Source organism: Battus philenor, unplaced genomic scaffold (genome assembly GCF_028537555.1).
Source record: "Battus philenor isolate CCGP_79_NKW_IND1 unplaced genomic scaffold, ilBatPhil1.0.hap1 SCAF_7, whole genome shotgun sequence".
Classification (NCBI taxonomy): Eukaryota; Metazoa; Arthropoda; class Insecta; order Lepidoptera; family Papilionidae; genus Battus; species Battus philenor.
Genome location: NW_027181737.1, coordinates 8712515 through 8734549, shown reverse-complemented (window position 1 = coordinate 8734549; position 22035 = coordinate 8712515). Strand labels below are relative to the sequence as shown.

At 32.3% G+C, this 22035-nt stretch overlaps 2 protein-coding genes across 2 annotated transcripts; one reads left to right on the top strand and one right to left on the bottom strand.

Annotated features, from left to right (window-relative positions):
• Window positions 1–1841: 1841 nt before the first annotated feature.
• On the top strand, window positions 1842–3531 carry Fadd (fas-associated death domain protein). The gene is made up of 2 exons (XM_068774735.1): window positions 1842–2205; window positions 2319–3531. Exons 1-2 carry the CDS (start codon window positions 1893–1895, stop codon window positions 2669–2671), a joined length of 666 nt encoding a protein of 221 aa, XP_068630836.1. The 5' UTR covers window positions 1842–1892; the 3' UTR covers window positions 2672–3531.
• Pfas (phosphoribosylformylglycinamidine synthase) lies at window positions 3394–21485 on the bottom strand. Its single transcript, XM_068774734.1, has 23 exons — window positions 21019–21485; window positions 20406–20719; window positions 19811–19947; window positions 19614–19726; window positions 18788–19041; window positions 18266–18397; window positions 18072–18200; window positions 17541–17669; window positions 14818–14892; window positions 14506–14697; window positions 13563–13736; window positions 12687–12835; window positions 11918–12121; window positions 10815–11010; window positions 10290–10419; window positions 9223–9338; window positions 8536–8804; window positions 8171–8303; window positions 7603–7704; window positions 7128–7274; window positions 5703–5919; window positions 4974–5212; window positions 3394–4575 (listed from the first exon to the last, which is right to left on the bottom strand). The coding sequence occupies exons 1-23, from the start codon at window positions 21288–21290 to the stop codon at window positions 4391–4393; spliced, it is 4008 nt and encodes a 1335-aa protein (XP_068630835.1). The 5' UTR covers window positions 21291–21485; the 3' UTR covers window positions 3394–4390.
• Window positions 21486–22035: the final 550 nt, after the last annotated feature.

The window sequence follows — 22035 nt, the reverse complement described above, 5'->3', positions numbered from 1 at the left end:
TCAGCAAAAGATGGATATTACGCTAGGATTTTTAGTCGTTCGAAAATATTCGAATTTTGAATAATATGAATGATACGGACAATTCCGACTGTACACCATCAAAACAACCAACCAAACGTAACGAACGTTCAGTTCGCAAAAAAATCTTGCAATTTAACTCAACAATACAAATTGAGGTGACATACTTAAGGCTCGAAAGATGTCGGGTTTTGATGTGGCGGTACAAACACAAATAAATTTGGTTTAGGATAATATTCAAAAGGTTTTACATTAATAACGGTAACAGATCACTTTGAACTGTTTGGGTATTACACAGAGATAAAATCACAACTTTCGAACCAGAGTACAGTCCAAAGCTAAATTAGTTACCAAAAAGCTGGATATTCTTGGGAAAATTCGACAGTATTAAGCACCAGGATAACTCCTAAGCGTGTATGTCGCACAAGTCCGGTCATACGTAGGGTACTGTAGTTATCTGTGGGATTGATTGGCGCTATACCAGTTCGAAGTTTTGGACGCCATACAGAAAAGAGCCAAGAGGCTGTTTGATAACGATGCTTTGGTAAACGCTAAGATTCAAAGTTCAGAGTTGGACAGAGAGAGTGGGACAAACTATCAGCTTCATTGTTTCCAGCCAATTGTTATAATTAGACAGAAACAATGAGGACGACGCCGACTGGAACAAGGAGTCTGCAAGACAAGAGTGAATAGATTACTTTTAGGCATGCATCTACCATCATGGACTTCGTCATCGTTTAGATCAGATTATCAGAATATCAGGCAAGATAGATACCAAACGCTTCGCCCATAAAGGATAAAAAAAAGTTCTGTTAGAAAGACCCGATCAGAAACTCAACGATGGCTTGTTTATGTTATTTTCTCTGAAATATAGAATAATAGGCAGTGGCGTAGCTAGGGGGTGGCGAACGGGGCGGCCGCACCAGGCACCACAAGCAGGGGGGCACCAAAGTTGAAAATAATTTTTTTTAATTTTTTTTTGAATGATGAATAATGAAATGTTAAAAGAAAAATGAAAACTATAATTTAAAGTAAATAACATAAAAAGAATATCGAATTTTACTATTTTTGTGTTAAAAAAGTTGTTAAATAATATAACCATTAAAAAAAAGTAAACAGTTACAAATTATAATATACACAGTGTTTTTAAACCTTTCATTCGCAAAACACATAGTGTTTTTTAAAAGGGCCCTAAATCACAAAACAATAAATTAATACATTATTGCAAGATTATTTAATGATAAATAGATTAAATAATCTTGCAATAATGTCAATAGAACATGAACTAGTCGACACTATTGATTTTGAAAATGTGATTAATGACTTTCCAAAAAGAGAGTAATGTTCGTTTTTAATTTTTCCCAATAAATTTTATTAAGATGTAATGTTAATTTATATATATATATTATTATTTTGAACCAAAAAAATATATATTAACTACATTCTGTTCTGAATTTTGAAATTATTTACTCTTTAGGGGGGCGGGGGGGGGGGCACCAAGCCCCAATCTGCCCCAGGCCCGAAATACCATAGCTACGCCACTGATAATAGGTAATCCCCATGAATTGCGCACATGACGCTTCTTTGTACGATAAGAAGTTTACACCCAAAAAAATTTTAAATGTATAAATAAAATATTTCATTGAATATTCTGCAACATAATAGTTAAAGAAAAGTATAATTTAAAGTTTATATTTAAATATAACCCAGTTTACATAAGATTTTTATTTAAAAAAAATGTGCGTTATTATTCAAAATATAGAGAAGCGCAGCGTAAAACGTAACTGCAGATCTAGTCATAATATTATGTCAACCAAGGAATACATCGGGAAACAATTAATAGTTATAGCTTTCCAAATTGTTAAATGTAAACAATGACAGCAACTAAATATTCCCATTTAAAGAATCAAATAGTGTTAAGTGCAGGCCAAAGTGACAAACATGCTCAAATGTTAAGTACATTAAAAGAATACTATAAAGATGAAATTGATTCACCCAGAAGATACGAGAACATAAACAGTATAGGACAATTATTAAAAATTTTAGAAATACGGGATGTTTTATCCGAAGACGACGTTAACCCTTTAAAAGAAATAGTATCAAGACTTCCAAATAATAGGGACCTTTTACGAAAAATTGAGAACTATGAATCGACTCTTGTACCAATGGATTGCACCAACTATTACGGTATGTTGTATCTTTATAGTTGATCACTATAAATTTAAACATTTTATATAATTTAAATATTTTTTTTTTAAAAGGTTGCACATTTACATAATATTCTATTTTAAACTTTTCAGTGGTAGATAGACATAAAAACAAATCATTCCATGAACCAATTGAGAGTATCAACAATAACCCGTGTGGATCTATTAGTAAAAAAAAAATGGAAAGAATATATACAAAAATCCAGGAAGAAATTGGTACATTCTGGCGAGATTTAGCTAGAAATCTTAAGATTCGAGAATGTGATATTGATGACATAGATAACACTAATACAAAAATTTCACAAAAAGTTTCCAAACTGTTAGATATTTATGAATATCGTGCTGACCCACAACGGTGGTTTTTCGTCTTATGTGATGCTTTAGAAAAAAGTAGAAGAAAAGACTTAAGTAGATCCTTACAAGAAATAATGTCCATGAACATTTGATTTTATGTCCAATCTACATAACAACAATCTGTTACAATTTTTTTTTGGTAACAGATTGTTAATGTGTAATTTGATAATTTTTTTAAATTAATTAAATTTACCTCCATGTGATTTATGTTCCTTATTTCATCTGCAATCAGTCCCAGGACTATAAGCGGATTTGTTAAGTGGTTATAGCTCCATGTGATTTGAAATTATTTTATGTGGAACATTCAGAATTATAACAATTTTCTTTAATTTTCCATGGCGGTACTCAGCTTCTAGTTGTAAATAAAATTATGAAGATTGGGAAAAAAATTAAGTATTCATTTTATTTCTTCTTAGTGTTACATCCTGTAGTTTCATTGTTCTGTTTTAACGTATCTATTACAATTGAAACTCATTTTAAATTTTGTATTGCAATAATAATAGTAGGGTAATAAACTTTTTGAAATTACAACTTTCAGACATAAAATGTTTAAAAAGTTCTGACACAATATATTTTGCATATACTATTTAGATAAAACATGACAAGTTTGTCATGGAAACACTAATTTTCCCCATTCTATCTTATAGAAGGTATAATGTAATATTTTAAATAGAGCTGATAAATATTAACATAAACACGATAACACAGTAATGTTCACAACAGAAGAATCCATATTTGAATATGCATTTTAGATAGGGCTATACATAAAAATATTAAAAATCAAGAAATAAAACAAATTATTTATATTTTTTATTTATTAACTTTTCTTAAGGAGTTTTAAACAATTATAAAATTGTATTGGAATGAAAGTTGGAATAAAAATGATGTGAGAATATTTATTTTATTATTGTTGTTGTGGTTTCAGGCCCTAGATACTGCAAGGCATAGGCCTCTGAAAAATATCTATAGAGTGATATACCATAATCACCAGGCTTTTTAGGCAGGTTGGTCATTGCAATGTGGGATTATGGTATGCAGACGATGCTGCTGCCCATATTCTGGAAATCTGTTTATAAGCAGTTGCAACCCTATATAATTAATGTACAAAGTGTGAATTATTAAAGATTGTATCCCGAGAATCAAACCTATTTTGAAAATGTTCGTTTTACAAATATATAAATTTATAACAAAAAGTTTTCAACTTAGCATTAAATTCTACTGGGATAATTATATCAAAACTATTATAGTATTGTAATTGAGTTCTCATATACTTATGTCTTAAATGGTACTATTTTAATTGGTGTCTAAATTATAATGTCTTTTTAAAATTTTTAAAGAAAGATTGTCATATAACACAGTATGATGTTGGACACAAGAAAGATTGAAATATAGTACATACATTTTTTTAATCAATAAGTCATATTATAAAAATATTTAGGTTTTGTATTTTATCAAGTTTAAAATCATCAAAAATGACAAAATATTGATGATTCGTTAAAAATTAAATTATGCTTCTATTCAACGGTGACCATGAATAGCTACTGTGTGTATTAAATATTATTACAAGTCAATTATAATTAATTCTTAATTATTTTCAGAAATTCATTGTTATTGTAGTATATTAAAATATGCTTTTCATATTAATACTTTAACAATTTTTATTCCTTAGGACAATGTAACACTGCAAAGTTTTCAAATAAGATTGTAAACCTAATGCAGTAGGTTTTCACCTATAGACAACATAAAAATATCTCAAGGGAATAACATATCTTATTCAAACTTTAAAAAAATGGAAACAAGGTTTTATTGTTTTAAAAATCCTTATTACTTGTGGACCACACATAAGCATTTTGGAATAAACGCAACCAAGGAGATGCTTGTGTTTGACCAACAGTTGGAGGTGGCACAGCACATTGCCAACGCAATACACAACGTTCCGGATGAGGCATCATCGCAACGTGGCGACCATCGCGAGATCGAACACCCGCTATACCGTCTGGAAAAAATATTAAATTTTCACAATTTAGCTAGTTCTGGCAGACCCCCTACAGCTACATTTCTATCATATTTTTTGTAATGACAATAGAATATGAAAATATAACAAGTAACAAGTGCTAAATTTTCTAGTTTATTTGCCTAAATGGATAGGAGAAGTAAAGCCAACATTATAGTTCTTCACTTTTGGAAGCAAATAAATTGTCCCCTCTTATAAAATTTGATATCCCATTATTTTGGTAACAATGCAGGCTCCCATTGACCCCTGGGAGTCCATCTGGACTTCATTGAAAACTTTTGATTTAGCTGAATCAAACATCGGGAAACTTAGGAGCAATTTCCAAATGAATGACCCTGATGTAACAAATAATAAAAGAAAATCAAAAATTGTAATTCTACCTGGACTTCCATTGGGATTCATAGGGTATGTCTCAGTGGTAATTCCATCGTCGTCAACATATTGCATAGCGACTTGACCATTCTTCTTGAGGCGTTCCAAAAGCTGTGGCTCTGCAAAAGTAAAGCGACCTTCTCCATGTGCTACCCAAACACCCAACACACTGCCTCCCATGCCGCGGAACCAAACATCTTCATTATCATTCTCTGTTATCTTTGCAGCGCTCCAACGACATTCGAACCTGGAATAGGAATTATATTATCAATGCTAATAACGGCCGAGTTAAAATGTAAAATTTTGCCAACTACCAATATCATCAATTTTTCATACTTAGAACGTCCTCAACTAGACACAGGCCTTCCTCGGTGATTTCCGCTGCGGATTGGACATCTTCACTACCACTTTAACTTGCCAATTTAACTTGGAAATATTTTGAAATGGAACAAATTCTCCTCTTCTCACTTCATGTTGGAATACTTTGATGTTTATAGGAATTTATATTCAGTATCTTCATATTTAAAAACTCCATTAACTATATTCTACTGATGACCACTACAATACCATAGTGTAGTTAAGCCCACTTGGACCTTTTATTTAAATAATTCTTCAATTTACTGTATCGTGACAAGGTCTGATTCTATCTATAAATCTGATTTATTTCCTTGTATGATTTAATCAACTTAGCTAATATTGTACATAAATAATCTATCAATAATATTTTTAAAAATTACCTTTCAGAAAGATTGTGATCAAGGAATATCTGTGTTTTATTAGCGAAGTTACTAGAGTGGACCACATCCACCCATCCAAGCATTGCCATCAACTGACATCCATTGCAAACGCCTAAAGAAAATGTGTCATCTCTATTCTTGAAGTGAGAAAATTGTGAATGTAAATTTTCAGAGAACAGGATACTTGCTGCCCATCCTTTTGCAGATCCAAGTGTATCTATAAATAAAATCATATGATTAAGGTTTTTACATCATCAAGGCAAATATATACTGGATTGGGTTCGAGAAAAAGCGACATCAAATATAAAACTTAAATATTTAAGGAAGATTTGTAATAATAATAGGACAGCAATGTACATAGAGTTAACACTTCTTTTCGGCCGATAGACACCGCTGCAAAGCATAGGCCTCATCCAAAGATCGCCACAATGACTTGTCATGTGCTGGCCACATTCGGCAACATCTGAACTTCGTCTTAACGATTGCGTCGGTCACCTGGGGGGGGGGGGGGGGGCAAGCCTCGTCTATCGGCTCGTGATCACCACTCGAGAATCTTACGGCTCAGACGGCCATCGTTTACACGAGCGATATGCCTTGCACACTGCCACTTCGTATGAGCAATTCTTCACACTGCTTCGGTAACCTGTGTTCTTTCAACAATTCCCGGCTGAAGAAATACTTAACTTCAGTTGGTTCTTAACCGGAACAATGGGTCCGGTTGTTTGGATTAGAGTACTTCGGGTACCAGTAGTTGGCCTACAGCATGAGCGGTTAGTACTGGTAGTTGGTGTCGGATTCGTAGTGACTATGTAATTAACTCCTGACCTCGGATATGTTCATGTGCCTGGTTAGTGTGTGGCCAGGCTTTCGGCGTTGCGCGGAGTATGTGGTCATATCACCGGTCTGCCGGACGGGCCGCATGGCGGGTAATCGCGCGGTTAGAAGCGACCGTTAGCGGTAACTTGCTGGCTGGCAACCCACAAGTTAGCGCAGCTAGTGTACTTGTCTTCTCAGCAAGAGGTATATATTGTTGATAATACCCACCGCAGCCGGTTCCAGTTCAGGCTAGATCCTGTGATGGGAATCGGGAAGTCAGTGTGCCAACAACTCGGGTTCCATTGGGAGCCAGCCTAACTGGCGTCCGGGGCGAGGATTGAATCGTTAGTGAATTCTTGGTGGTCTTGGTATGAGAAGCGAGTGTGCCCTCACAACTCTATCTCAGACTTGGAGAATCAGGTAGTGCGCGCTCATCTTAAAGATTACTACTATCGGAGACGGTGATGTGACCTGACGTTAACGGGTCCCTGGCCTCGTGCGGATGTACTGTACCTATTGGTATAACCTAACGGTTGGGAATTTAGGGGAAAGTATAATTAACAAATTAAGAATAGGTTAGAGAGGTTGATGTAACCCTCTATTACTTACCTGCGTAGCTGAAACCTCCAGGGAACACCAAACCTCTGAACGAATCTAAAGTAATTTTCTTTGACTGCAAATCGCTCATGGTCACGTCGAAAACATCGAAGTTCGCCATCATCAAAGAAGCTATCATTTCTCTATCGCCATTCGTTCCTAAAATAAAACAAAGTTAATATTCATTTTCAATACCTACTTACTAATTCGTTTTTAATTTTCAGTATGAATCGGATTATAAAACATTATTTGACCTGTTTAATACAAGTCAAATGTCTTTGTTTTATCTATGTAGGATTAGGAATGAACTGAAGGTCTTTTTTCATCTTTAAATACAACTCTATTTTAAACCTCTAAACAAGAATGTGTTACAATACTGTTTTTGCTATTATTATTATTATGATTAAACAAATAGTTAATACAGAATTTAATATGACATATATAGGTCGTATTAAATTGTAATGTGTAATATACGTTATTACAGTACCTTCTTCGCGCAGTACAGCTACTCTTACAGAGTTTGATTTAATAATAGCAGCTGAGGGGTCATATGTGACTTTGTAAGTTACACCTTTACGTTTTTCCAAACCTGTTGAATTAAGTAAGTAAATGATTAATAATTAGAAAAGTATTCTAAATTCTATTATTACTTATTAACTCGATAATAGAACTAGTGTGTACAAATCTTAAAGATTTGGTCAATGAAGTATGTTGATGTATATATATAAGGGGGACCGAAAAGTAATGTCGCTTACTTAAGTTAAATTTACACATCTACATTTTTAACAATTTTTTGATTCTAATCAACAATATATTCACCTCCATTATCAATAACCTTTTGCTATCTATTTTACAAATTTTCAATGCCAGAGTGGTAATATAAATAATGATAAAAAAATTATTCTGTTTTTCTGTAAAATTTGTCGACAAAAACGGCATTACATTCTGGTCCCCCTAATAGAATTTCATAAATATTTTGTAATCTAAAGTACAGTTTTATATATTTGATTAAGAAAGGTAGCTTTTTTAAACTTTGGTGTTATTTAAATACTAACCAAGCCATTCTTGTTGCACACAATCTGTATTTGCCTGCAGACACTCTAATTGGTAACTGGTTTCTTCCCACATTCTGTAGACGTTTATCAATGTGGTGTTCAGCACACATACACCATTGACTTTTATAACAACCTAAAAAAATCAATATTCATAATATTCTTACTACAACAACAGACGAAACTTCATTTATTCAATATTGGAACTTTTAACGGGACTCATTGACCGTCAACTTTTTTTAAATTCTTTTTTAGTTTCGACTCTGGTTCACAAGGTTTTATAGTTGTGGAGAAGAAGCAAGAAGAAACTCAATGTTAAAATTACTTTTACTTAAATATTTGTAGGATATTTATAAATATATGTTTACCTGTGACTGCATTCCATATTTTCCAGAGGTACCCACAACTTTTGCACCAACTCCACTCTGTTTGTAAGAGTCGAGCACGTAAACCACATCACTTTGCGCCACTTCTAACACAATTCCAAGTTCTTCATTAAACAAAGAGTCAATAACGGAAACACCTTTTTCCACTTGCAAATCGATGTTTAAACCGCGGACTCCTCCAATACCCATCTCCAATATTGTAGTTATAAAACCACCTTCGCTGATATCATGACCGGACAAAAGTTTGTTTTCTTGAAAATAATAATTCATGTTAAGTAATATTATTCAAAAATACTAATTTTTCAGAAAAAATGTTCCAGTTGTTTGTTGCAAGATACCTTTATCGATTCAATGCAAAATATTCACTAAATATTGAGAGGTTATAACAAAATATTACAATTATTAATGATTTTATTGTTTGCAAATATCGTAGGAAGACTCTGGATACTTCTAGGTGGTCGCTTTCAACCAGTCTTGTTGGAAACCTATGGGGGACGCCGATATCCAGCACTGGATGCGCTACGGCTGAATTTATGGCGATGCTACTATCATTTATTGTGTTTATAAAAAGAAAAACATGTAACATAACTCAATAATTATATTTGCCATGTCGGAACATTAACGGAGAAAGCGTTGTTAAATCTCAAGATAAAAAGAATGTAAACTTACCTTTAAGTAGTTTTTGCGTAGTTTTGAACAGTGACTTCAGTGTTGTGGGATTATCTAGATCTGGCGGATTGTCACCTAACTGCTTGTAACATTGTGCTAACGAAGACCCGCCGATTCTGTTAGATTAAAAATTAACATTTGAACAGATTGGTTGTAAGCGATACGTACAAACATTCGCCATTGCAGAGGCAAAGATCGGTAAAAACCCCCGCGGTCGGAAAGTTTCGAACTATGCGGCCTTCGAATTTCATAAGATACAGAATGTAATGGCTATACTCGAGGCTCCCGAGGAAACCCAAGAGTTTTGTTACCTACAAAAACAGGTGCACTATTTGCACCCTTGTCCCTTCGAACTCTGGGAAACTCTAAATGTCATTTGGACAATGGTATTGATCTACTTAAAACAATCATTACTCTTAGGATGACAAACTCTTTTTCTGTAAAATTTGATTATATTGTTTCATATATATATATATATATATATAAGAAACAATATATATAATAATGTATATATAATTATAATGTAAATATCATTGTACATATGAAATTAATATCAACTATATTTGGGAATTACTATACAAATCTATTTTAATAAATTGTCAGCCTTAAATAAAATTTTTTTGAACTTGATAATGAATTTCTCTAATTACCGTTTATACATTTGCGAAAATTATTTCAATAAAAGACACCTGCAAACTTGTTGTCATGAACCCTCGTTGCTGTAAGTTATAGAATCCATGCAAAAACATGTTTACATATTGTACTCCAAAAATTTACAAGTACCTTTTTTGAATTACCATTATTAATGGATAAACCTTATTTAAACATATATAAATAGACACTGATTCGTTTTGAAAAATAAAGGAATGTAAACATTCCTTAGATCTTTCCTAGTTTTTTCCTACTATGATTATTTTAATATTATTATAATTGTACATTCTCAGTCTAGTTTAGAGTGTTTTTTTTTATTATTATTTTATCTTAGTTTGGTGTCATTTAAGTATATTGTGTGTTATATATTGTTAAAAAAAGTAAAACTTTTGCATGAGATATAAATAATAATATACCTGTATTTGCCTGGTGTCACTGAGACATGAATAAGAGCGGAACCTTCTTGCAGAAGCGCTGGCTCTACTTTAACCCTGATGTCAGGACAGGGAGCGTATGTTGATACGACTAAAGTTCCTGGTGATCGGACTGGAAGAGAAAATAATACTATCTAAAATAAGTTTCATTTTGAACAAGCGTTTGGAAGTATCTTAGGCCTCATAGCGCGCAGAACAGATGCATGGGGGTTTTAAGGTTCTGTAGAACGTCCATCCACAGAGGAAACATACAACTTTATTTTTTAAAGAAGACGCTACACGTGAGCCGCTTACAGCAAACCTTATTGGAAATCTATGGAGAAGACCTATATCCAACAATTGATTTCCTGCAATTGATGTAACGATGATGATAATGCATTTGTATATTAATCGATGTAAAAAATTATAACTCAAAGTGATTAGTATTTATTTAATAATCAAAGTTTATAATAAAATGGTTGGCTTTCTCAGATATATGAAAACAATTTTTAATAAAAATAAAGTTACCTGTTTCGCCAGCTACATTAGCGCACATAGACAAGGAATCTTTTCCTCCGTCTATGGCTACCCCTATCTCGCTCATTGCCTTACAAAGAGCGTCACATGCCACGACTAATGATGCACCTTGGGCACCAGTTTTTCCCGCCCACATCCAATTCCCCGAACATTTAACATCTTCCAGGCACGTAATGCCAGCAAACACCTAAAAGAAATTAAAAATTTTTAAATGGTATTGTATATGCCAATTTCCGCATTAGTGTATTAAATCCAATAGTATTTTTAAAATATTAATTATTTACACACGTACTTTTAATCAGTGGAGTTTGTATAAGAAAAGTACATTTTATTAGATAAAATGTATTTTTTAAATAAAACTTAATTCTTAACAGAACAATCTATAACTCAACATTAAGACGAAATCAGGTGTTAGAGCGGGTAGCGACTGAATTAAAAAATCTTTTTATAAATTTTAACATTTTTAAAATGTGACAAAGCGTACTATATTAGTTAAAAATCATAATTGATTTATTTAATAAATACTTAAAGCCATAGTAATTGAAAGATAAAACAGAGTAAATATAATTTTCCACAAAAATAAATCGTCGTTATCGCTCGCGTTGCGGCAGCGCTCACGCATTTTTCCTCAACCCGCCTTTCTCCGCGCTATCCTAAGGCACGGTACAGCTGCTTCGGTAGCACTATAATATAAAATTTTACTGGAATTCCTGTGTAATGAAACTGAACTCCACAACATATAATTCCCGTTTAGACACTTCACGAACATCCATCGTTTTGCACCCCTCGACGTACTAAGGTTATCATACGCTGTTTTAATGAGTTAGCTAGAGACCTCTTTGCTATTACTAGCTCTGACCGTGTATGTGGTTTTATACACCAAATATATCACCAAAAGGGACTATATTCAGAATCTCTTCCCGCACAAAGGAGATTTAGTTTGTCGTCTTACTCGCACAAGCAGATATAGTTAGCCGTCTCGCTCACTCATTCGTGTTTTCTATAATAAGCTAACTCTACAATTTTAGGTGAGTAAACAATTAAAATATTCGATCTCTGCTTATAATGAAATATATTAAATATAAAGTTCTTACTAAATTAGTCAAAGCTTCACCAAGGGACATACGTGCTCCGGTGGCAGGGTTCAAAAGACCCTTTACGTTTTGTGTGCCAATAGATGTCGCTGCGCCCACTAGATCAAAATGGGATAATGCAATTATTGCACAATCAGCAAGTGGCGTGTGCAGCGGTCCCACACATTGCTGTTGCGCCACAAGCCCTGTCACGCAACGATCCACCTGGAAATGAACAAGTCACGTTTAGATTAGGATGATTGTGCTATCTTAAAATAAATCTTATAAAAAAGACCTACACTCATAGAATGGTTCACGAGAATGTAGAAAATAATACAATAATCATTATTAATAAAAAATACATGATTAACATATTATTACATTATGTTATATTATTTCAAAATACCATTGTTTTATCTTCAATCCTACACACAATTCAGATTTTGTATATATACCAATACAAATATATATATATATATATATATATATATATATATTTAAACCTACATTTGTTGAAGTTAAAACAATTACAAAATATATTTTTGTAAAAAGGCTAATTAGATCTGTTTCAATTTACGGAAATCCACCAAATATCTTTAATCATTACATTCGGGCACGCCTACATAGATAGCATGTTAAAAATATGAAATCTTAATACGTGGTATATGCATCATACCACAACACTTGCGTTTAAGCGGTGAATGACTCTTATTAATAGATGAAACGACTTCAGGAATAAAAGAATATGAACTTACAGAAGTTATGAAAATAAATCCTTAGTCAAACTCACCTTGTTTGTCAAATATCTCTTACTAGCAACATTAACAAGTCTCAACACTCTATTCAAAGCTTTTTCCACTGTAATATCATTTGGCAAAGACAACGGTATCTTTGTTGTCTTATCCTGTTGAAGATCAAACGTTTTACGAGGCATATTACCTGCGGAAAAGTAATATGTTCATAAATATAAAAGTAAAATATCTATGACACCATAAAGCTCAAGTGATTGTTGATGTTGAGAAATTAAATTCTAAATTAGATGCACAACGTTATGTTTCTTGGAAATTATGTTTTCGGAGAAATTTGTTTAGAGGTACATTAATAATTCTTGTTCATTAGTCAATAGCTTTATACTATAGGACGAAATAACGTTTATGTGATTTCTTATTTTCACCGCCCCGTTATTGGGGCCTCGCGTTCTCCCATATCTCATTTAGGGATAGAAAATTTTTAATTTGTTATTTCACATCCTACTTTTTATTTTTTTACTCCTCTTTCAGTCTTTTCAAGATCATTCGTTCTGTCTTCTAACATACTTATTAACAAAGTTATTTTGGACTATTATATTTATATTCATCATATTAGTGATATCCTTTTATATTCACTCTCACGGTTACCACTTTATTTCCAAATAATATGACTGAAAAAAATATTTTAATGCTACCTTTGGACCGTCAAATGTATATAAAGTTTGAATCAAGTATTGCATGAAAACAGTGTGATGGTGAAGGGTATTATATTCCGAAAAATACAACGTATAGAATAATATATATATATATACATATATATATAAATAAAAAATACAAAGTATATATAAAATATAACATATATGATACAACACATAAAATAGTGATTCATATAATTACATAAATCTAATTGTACAAACCTAGAACAGCTTCTAAATGTAAATCGTAGGGTAGTTTAGATTTTATTTCAGGTTTAAGTCTGTTCTCTCTGGGAAGGTGGACTTCTTTAAATGAATCTTCCACAAGGCTCATATAACCATCACCGGTGACTTCTCCCACAAAGGAAACAGGGCACCTTTCCCTTCGACAAATTTCTGTAAAAAAAATATCCTTTTTTTGGGCCGGACTGTTACTGTTGCCTAAATGGCATTTGAAGATTCTGCGGGTTTGAGGCAGCAGGGTGGAAAGGGCGCCTAGACCTCTTTTAAGGTATCGAAGCTCGAGGACTATAGATGGAGCCTCTTAGATCGCTTCGGCGGACGCATTATGGAGTGTCTAAGCAAAGATCCTCCGCGAGGAAATCTCGGCTTGGTCTGTCGCCCGTGACATAAGCCGCTCGAGAGCCGAATTTTGACTTTGTCGATTTCTATTACCTGGCTAATAATATTACTACCACTTCGCAAAGACGATAAGGCTAGGAGAAGAGGTTGAAGAAACTTTAACAACGCTTCTATTTGGTATGACCAGGGAAAAATAACTACTGCTAATAGCAAAACGGCGCCAAATTTAAAATGTAATTTAAATTACCAATAGGCCAGTACTGAATGGTTCTGTCTATTTACATTTTATTAAAATACTGCAACTTTTAATAACTGTATTCTATTTCTTATCGGTTCAGTGTAGTAACTAGCTAATACACTGAAAGAGATCGGATTAAGTTTCACCTCTTTGATAATATTTATTTTAATTAAACAATAAACTCTTTTTTTAATATTTTCGTTTGGTATTTTAATTGGCAATAAAAAAACTTTGATTAACACAAGCACAACGTATTTTTTAAGAATAAATTATCGCAAAATTTTGCGCAATTCAATCAAATTATTAATTTTTTTGGATATTTTTATGACATGTAATAAAACATACCTTCAAGGACAGACCGATTTTCCTTAGTACAAAGGAGAGCGTCATTTTCTTGATACTCAGCTCCCCAAAGTTCTAGTGTTGTGATAGTGGGGTCACCAAGTTGGAATTCCTTCGTGAATACCACCGCACCTTCTGGTTCTACTAGCTCTTTTAATACGTTCCCATTTCCCCCGGCACCTTGGTCGTGAATAGCTAAAACCAACACCAAAATAATTGCAAAAACTGTTTTTCGATCGTTTTCACCAGAGGAAGATACATTAAAACCAAAATACATGTTAAAGTAAATTATAAAATAACATATTTATAACTTACATTCGACTGGATTTACGTCTGCTTCTAAGCAACCTCTCACAACTCTGTTCAGGCGATTTCCCATTTCAGCGTCACCTGTCGGAATTAAACATAATTATTATTAATTATATCATCATAGCAAATAGTTTATTATTTAATCTATCAAAAGTTATTGTAATATTGCAGTCAAAATGAAAAAAAAAAATTAATAGAACTACATTTTAGATACCTCATTATTTATTGATTCAATACCTTAATATTAAATAACAAGTAGTTACAAAATAAGTTTTGTATATAGTGCTGCAATACTGTAAGAATAATGTTTTATGCTATCTTTTGTTTGTTTACATCACTTACACACATTTTTTTTGCTTTGATTCATGTCATATGTTTAACTAAACAAGTGTTTAAATTTAGCTTGTAATTTTAAAATGGAAAACGTTGATATCGCATTATTTTGTCTCCGCAAGAACATTTCTCGTGACGTTACAAAAATCTGAAAAAAGTTGGCCTAATTAAGGTAATCGTCCTCAAGTTTTGGCATTAGTGCAAAACATTTTGCGATTGACATTCATTACTAAAGATATGATGGTTGCAGGACCCAGTCAGGTTTTTTTGTGATCCCTTTAAAAAGATTGTTTTCTCCCCCCAACGCTAATGATTTCCGTAATAATAGTAACCTTAACCAGGTAATAGCAACTGATCAAGTCACGGTTCTGCCTTCTCGGACTCTCCTAAGTCAGAATGACGGAAGAAAAGCGAATGTTATCGACATGTGACGTGCAAGCCGAGGTACCCACGAGGGAGCACCGCAGCCTAGTCACTCAATGGAAAGTCAGCTGAAGCTGTGTAAGAGCTCGGCGTCTTTACAATTCGGTGAAATTATTGTATGTAGTGTTCCAGACCTAGGCTTCCCAGGGAGCCCCTCAGCCTCGCTATCTTAAAAGAGGTTTTTGGCCAAGCGGCTTCTGCGACCTGCCCCCTCGAGCCCACTTGTTTGCATTGTTGGGCAGCAATGCAAATCAGAAAAAAAAATTGTTTTACACTAGAGTTAAAGCAGAAATTGTGTATATGTTTAAACTTACTTTTTACATTTAATTTTAGGGTTCTTCAATCCTGAGAGCATGAAATCAAATTGTTGCAATCTGTATAGCATATTGTGTACATCATTATTATTACTTAAAATAATATACAATGTAAAATTAAAACATACTACCGGAGTATGTAAATATATTTTAACTGTTAACAAGGTGTCTGAAATTTTCGTTTTTTAATTCTATAACAAAATATTACATTAAATATATATATATATATATATATATATATATATATATATATATATATACATATATATATATACATATATATATATACATATATATATATACATATATATATATATATAATAAACAACAGATATAAAATAATACATGAACAAGTTTTTGGATTGTACAATCTTCTATTGAACCAACGGACGCTGGTGATCATAGCGACTGGCAGGAACTTGACATATAATACGGGACATCTGATACCTCGTTAATAAATACCAATTTTGCATACAGCGCTAATAAGTGTACTATAGTTTACATTTATATATTGCTATAGTTTTTTTTTATGTTTTCAATAAAACCTTATATTACAAAGTTAGCTCTCTATTATAAATATTTATCACTATTTGACTTTATGGCAGCATAATTCTAACTAGCATTTTACATAAACAGATTATAAATATTTTTAAAACATTGAATATTTAAAATTAATTATGTATATGCATAACAAAATAATCTTATTATCAAAATAAATTCATGACTAAAGGAACCTTTATTACTTTTATAATGTCGATGGCGATTGTTGATGTTGATTTATTGTTGATGACCACTAATTTTCTCTCGTAATACTATTTTATTACTAGAAATTGTTAACGCTAAATGATATTTAATGCTTCATTAATTTTAATTACATTTATTTTTAATCCCTGCTAACAATCTATATTTCAATTATAATAAACAGAACCAGATAATTTATAAATTTCGCAAACATTTTTAACATTATATTAATATTACTATTCATAAAATTTTAAACGATTATTGAAATTAAAGTGACAGAAAAAGCAATTTATTCAATAAATTAATAATATGAAAGTTAAAAAAAATCCTTGGCAATAATAACACCCGATTATTTCGTTTTCACTTAAGCTACTATCTGACAGAAACTATATACATAAATCAATACTGTTAAACGTTTTTTAAATGATGCGTTGTTGTGGAGTTTCTTCTCCACGACAATAACACCTTGCGAAGCAGAGTCAAAAATAAAATAGATTTAACAAGTTGACGATCACTACGAATCCTGTTAAGTTTCAATGTTGAATAAATGAATTTTATCTTTATTTTAGCTTATCATATGAAAATTGGAGTTTCCTAGGGTTAGACGGGGCAGGGCGCAGTTGCCACATAGCTTCAATCTTTAATAGAAAGCAAAGCTCTAGGCCACCCTTAGTATCCTCGCTTGAGTCACTACATTCTACTCTTTTACAGAATTGGGAGGCCGCTGAAATCTTACACCGCTTAAGCAGGCACACCATGAAGTGACACCATGATTAAATAAACTAACTTTATTAAAATGAACACTTTAAAAATTACACTCACATGCGATAACATTACTACATCTGTGTTATATATGATATCATAAACATACATAGCACAGATGTAGTAATAGTGTAAGTATAACCGTAAAGAATTAACCTCTTTGAACTGCTCCAAAATCGAGTGAATGGTCTCTTGAGTCACCTCCTTGCACCGCCACTGAGGACGCTGCCCCTCCGCCGACACCAATTCTGTATACGGGGCCGCCGACTTTTACTAACAGCATACCTATTTGCATTAAGAAATAAAGAAAACATGGATTATACAAATCGTATATTTTACTCACAAATGCAGGCAAACACACTCATCATCATTTCAGGGTCTTCAAAAGACCTGAACAAGGTCTATCCGCCGGGTGGACATCCTACGCTGTGCATACCGGTCTGTGATCTCCATTCCAGAACTTTAAGGCAACGTAGGCCATCGGTTCTGCGCGCCATGTGGCCTTCCCACTGCCTATTCAATATATCAAATATCAGAAATCAAAATATTATGTATTTTTAAAATTGAAAACAATAAATAAATAATAGTTATGTAACAATATTGACTATAGCAATTTAAGAATTTACCCTATTCACATCTATGTCATAATTATTATGCTTTTAAACATTTAAAATTATATTATCTTACCTTTATCAGGTTTATTTTTTTTGATCATACTATGAGGCATGTATCCAATTCCACCACTAAACATAATTGGCTTAACAAATTCTTCTCTTACATTATTGCCATTTTTTAAGCCATATGATTGCACAAATCCTGTAAAAAAAATTAATATAGAAGATATACAATAATAATTCCTCTTCTGTTATATAAAAACTAACCTGATATGACCGGTTCACCGAATTTATTTCCATAGTCAGATGCACCGTTACTTGCGTCGATAATAATTTGTAGAGGACTTGCAAAGTTATTTGGATAGGGCCAAGATTTATCTTCCCATGGTAGATCATAACCTGATATCAAAATACATAATAAACAACTTTCATAAATATGACCAAAACACAATATACATGGTTTAAATTGCCAATGTAAAAATCATTAGCAAAGATGTTGACTCCTTTGAAAGAATCAAATTAAATTATTTATTTACAATTTGTCTGATGGTGCATTCAGGTCTTACAATTTTACAAAGTAAATAATAAAATAATCTTCATATACAGTGTCTTCACTATGATATAAAATTTTGCTAAAATTTTAATATTTACACTTTTTTCATGAAATGTATGTAATACCACTTTTAAATTAAAATTTGTTTTATTATTAATTCTTGTAAAATTTATAAAAACAATAAAAGAAACAATGAGGAGGTAAATAACTAAGTAGATTTATGAAGAAGGTATTACCTGGTATATGAACATTTCCAACACTGTATCCGGCAGTGCCACCTACAGTGTGTCCACCTCTACCCACTCCTTGAACATCTCGTATACGCCCACCTGTACCAGTTGTAGCACCACTGAAAGGTGCCACAGCAGTAGGCATATTATGTGTCTCGGCTGTGAAAATTATGTCAGATTCAATTATTTCTTGTAGCACCTCCGAAGGTCCTTTTGGATCTAATGGCCTTAATTTCTTGTGTTTAAAACCTTTGATAGCACTGAAACAAAATTATATTTAAAATAAAGCTTTATAATACTAAAGACTAATATTTAAAAATAAACTACTATAATGATCCATCTAAAATTATACCCCAAAGGGAAGGTAGCTCGACCCAAAAATAACAGGTTTCTCAGTTATCAAGAGAATAACAGTTTGATTAGTCAAGAACATCACAATTTCTGCAAATATGAATCAACTAGAGGTCATCTCATGTAGTGCACATACTATTAGGTGCTATGAGTCGAGACCTAACTCCAAATATTAGATGTGAAACCTAAACAGCTTGGATTTACACAGGTAATTTTGCATGTTGTACTGCATCTTCTGTCATTGTAAATATCATACAGCCTTCCCAAATGTTTTGATAATGTAAGATTATAGTTTCATTAAAAAATCTTAAAAATGCATAAAAAAGTACCTTCAATGTAATAATGTGTATGTTACACATTCACTGTTTTGGTATAAAAAACAGAATAATCAGTGTTTGTTATCAGTATAAAAAAATTATAAACACTAAAGAATTAATATGATGATGTAAATCTACATAAAATCAAATAAGTGTTTATTAACCTGCTGTTATCACCAAATTTTATAACATTGTTATCATTAGATGATTTCTGAGTCGATGCAACCATATCTATAAGTGAATCATTGATGACCATTCCATCCAAAACAATTTTGCCCTAGAAAAACAAAATAAAAATTATAAATATAAAATTAGTATCCAGAGTGTATGTAAGCCACAAGTTGCATATTAGTAAGATCACCTTAAAAAACCAATGTCTAGAATGTTCACTATTACTTTGTGCTAAATCAAATAACTCCACACTTGTAGGATCTCTTTGTAATTTATTTACAAATAAATCCATATAAAATTCCATATCCCAGTTATCAAAAGCTAAACCTGTAAAAAAATTGATTCCCAGTATTAATGAAGTAGTAACAATGTAAGGGCAAATAATTCTGCATGCTTGCCATAACACAACACAAGCATATATAACTCCAAAAAATCTTGCAGATTTATCACGTCCACCCATTTTTTTGAGCCCTTGCAGTTTAATTACATCAATCAAGTACATGCAGGCCATGGGAGTGAGGCGTTCACGAGTGGCCCCCATTAACCGGTAGACGCGGCGACATAGTTAAGGTTGCGGGAAGTTGCTGGATGCAGGCAGCACATGATCATTGTGGCGATCTTAGGGGAGGCCTATGTTTTGAGGCGAAAAGAAGAAGAATGAACAATTATCATTCACTATTATTACTTAATCTAAACCTGTGTATTAATATGTGAATAACTGCTTTTATTATTCCTTAGTTTCTAATGCTTATTTCATCCTTCATGTTACTTTTAATTGCTCTTACCTAATTTCTCATTTACAGATTTCATTGCTTCCATTCCTTCCTCTTTTAAGGGCACTACATACCATGACTCTAAATTTTTAGGCAAAGCCTCAGTAAAGCTATCACGGGGTCGATTTTCCTTTGTGTAAATACATTGTGTCATCCGGTCAAACAGTGGTGCAGCTAATTCTTCTAACAACTTCCTTGACATATCTTTTACTTTAGAAAAAGTGATGAGATAGCGAGTTGAGTACTCAAGACGAACTATGTCATGAAGACCTACACTTTGGCAAATTTGGACAGAGTTACTAGAGTCTGCTGTTGAAAAATTAAATCTGAAAATTATTTTATAATAGGTCATTGGAATTATTAAACCCTAGGCCTTAACAATAAAAAAACATAATTTACATACACAAACTACAAAGTAAACCAAAATAATACACCTATGTAGTTAAAAAAAAGTGCTAATTAAATTAAATCAAAAAATTTTTTAATGCATTAAACCAAAAAAAACTTCCTTAAAACATAAATTTATTGAGTATCTGATAATAATAAATTCATCAAAAATAAAATACAGTAAACAAGCTGAATGTATATTGTTTAAAAGTTTAATATAAATAATAGTAACAATTACCTGGGGCCTGTTTCGATTATCAATTGGTTATTCTGTGGACATTTGTATGCAGATTCATTCCTTAATGCATGAGGCCGTAAGGGTGAACTTAACAGCCATTGTAAAATTTTTATTTGGTTAATACTTAAATTTCCATCGTTGATTTCCACGTGGTAACATAGTTCAGTGGAAAATTCAGTTACATCTGGATCAACAGCTTTTAATTTCTGTAGTATTTTATGACTTTTATGTAAACTTAATGTTTCAGTAACATAAAACCGTATTATACCCATGATAAGAAGCACTTTCTACAAGCAAGTTCTAAACTAACTGAAGTCCAATTAATAATTAAGTTTTGTTTGGTAAAGTATGACAACCTCTTGCATCAATGTCAGAGTTCAGATATTATCTGTTTAATAATTCCACAACACGAATAAACATATTTACACGCTTACGCAATTGTAACTTTATTTTAACTTATACGTGTTCATTTATAACTCATTGAAGTTCTTTAATTGAGCGATGATAGTGTTTGCAGGTTATTCTTAATACGTATTTAATTATAATAAATGATGAAATAACATTAACACAAATAATAAAGTAATAGAAAGAGGGATATTAGAATGATTAAAATATACAGTTTTTGTATATATTTCAGAAATTACATAATTACTTCGAAATTTCTTGGATTCCCTAATTCATTTTTCGCTACTTAACAGACGAATTATGACAGACACCATGTGCTTAACCTGTTAATAAAAATTGTTCTGAGAAGTTCGCAATTTATTCATGTACTTATAACCTAAAATGCGTTTATAGAAATGAAGTTTAGATCTACATATGTGCATTTTTTTCGGGATTCTCTTATCATGACTAACAAACACATCCTGATAAAATTTCTTCTGTAATTAGAATAAAAAAATTACCATGTGCAAAAATTTGCTATTTGGGGATCATTATAATGTACGTCTAAATGTTATTGCTGCAGGGAATTAAATATTTTAATTAAAATTGCTTCTCAAAATAGATAATGTGAGT

Bases quoted from the DNA above. Each gene is read 5' to 3' on its own strand.
- Pfas (XM_068774734.1), bottom strand. From the start codon at position 21,290: ATGGGTATAATACGGTTTTATGTTACTGAAACATTAAGTTTACATAAA. The intron at 11,011-11,917 runs GTAAGAACTTTA...AATTTCTTTTAG, and splicing joins GTGAAGCTTTGACTAATTTA to GTGTTTGCTGGCATTACGTG. The intron at 4,576-4,973 runs GTAGAATTACAA...TATTTTTTCCAG, and splicing joins GAATCCCAATGGAAGTCCAG to ACGGTATAGCGGGTGTTCGA.
- Fadd (XM_068774735.1), top strand. From the start codon at position 1,893: ATGACAGCAACTAAATATTCCCATTTAAAGAATCAAATAGTGTTAAGT. The intron at 2,206-2,318 runs GTATGTTGTATC...TAAACTTTTCAG, and splicing joins GGATTGCACCAACTATTACG to TGGTAGATAGACATAAAAAC.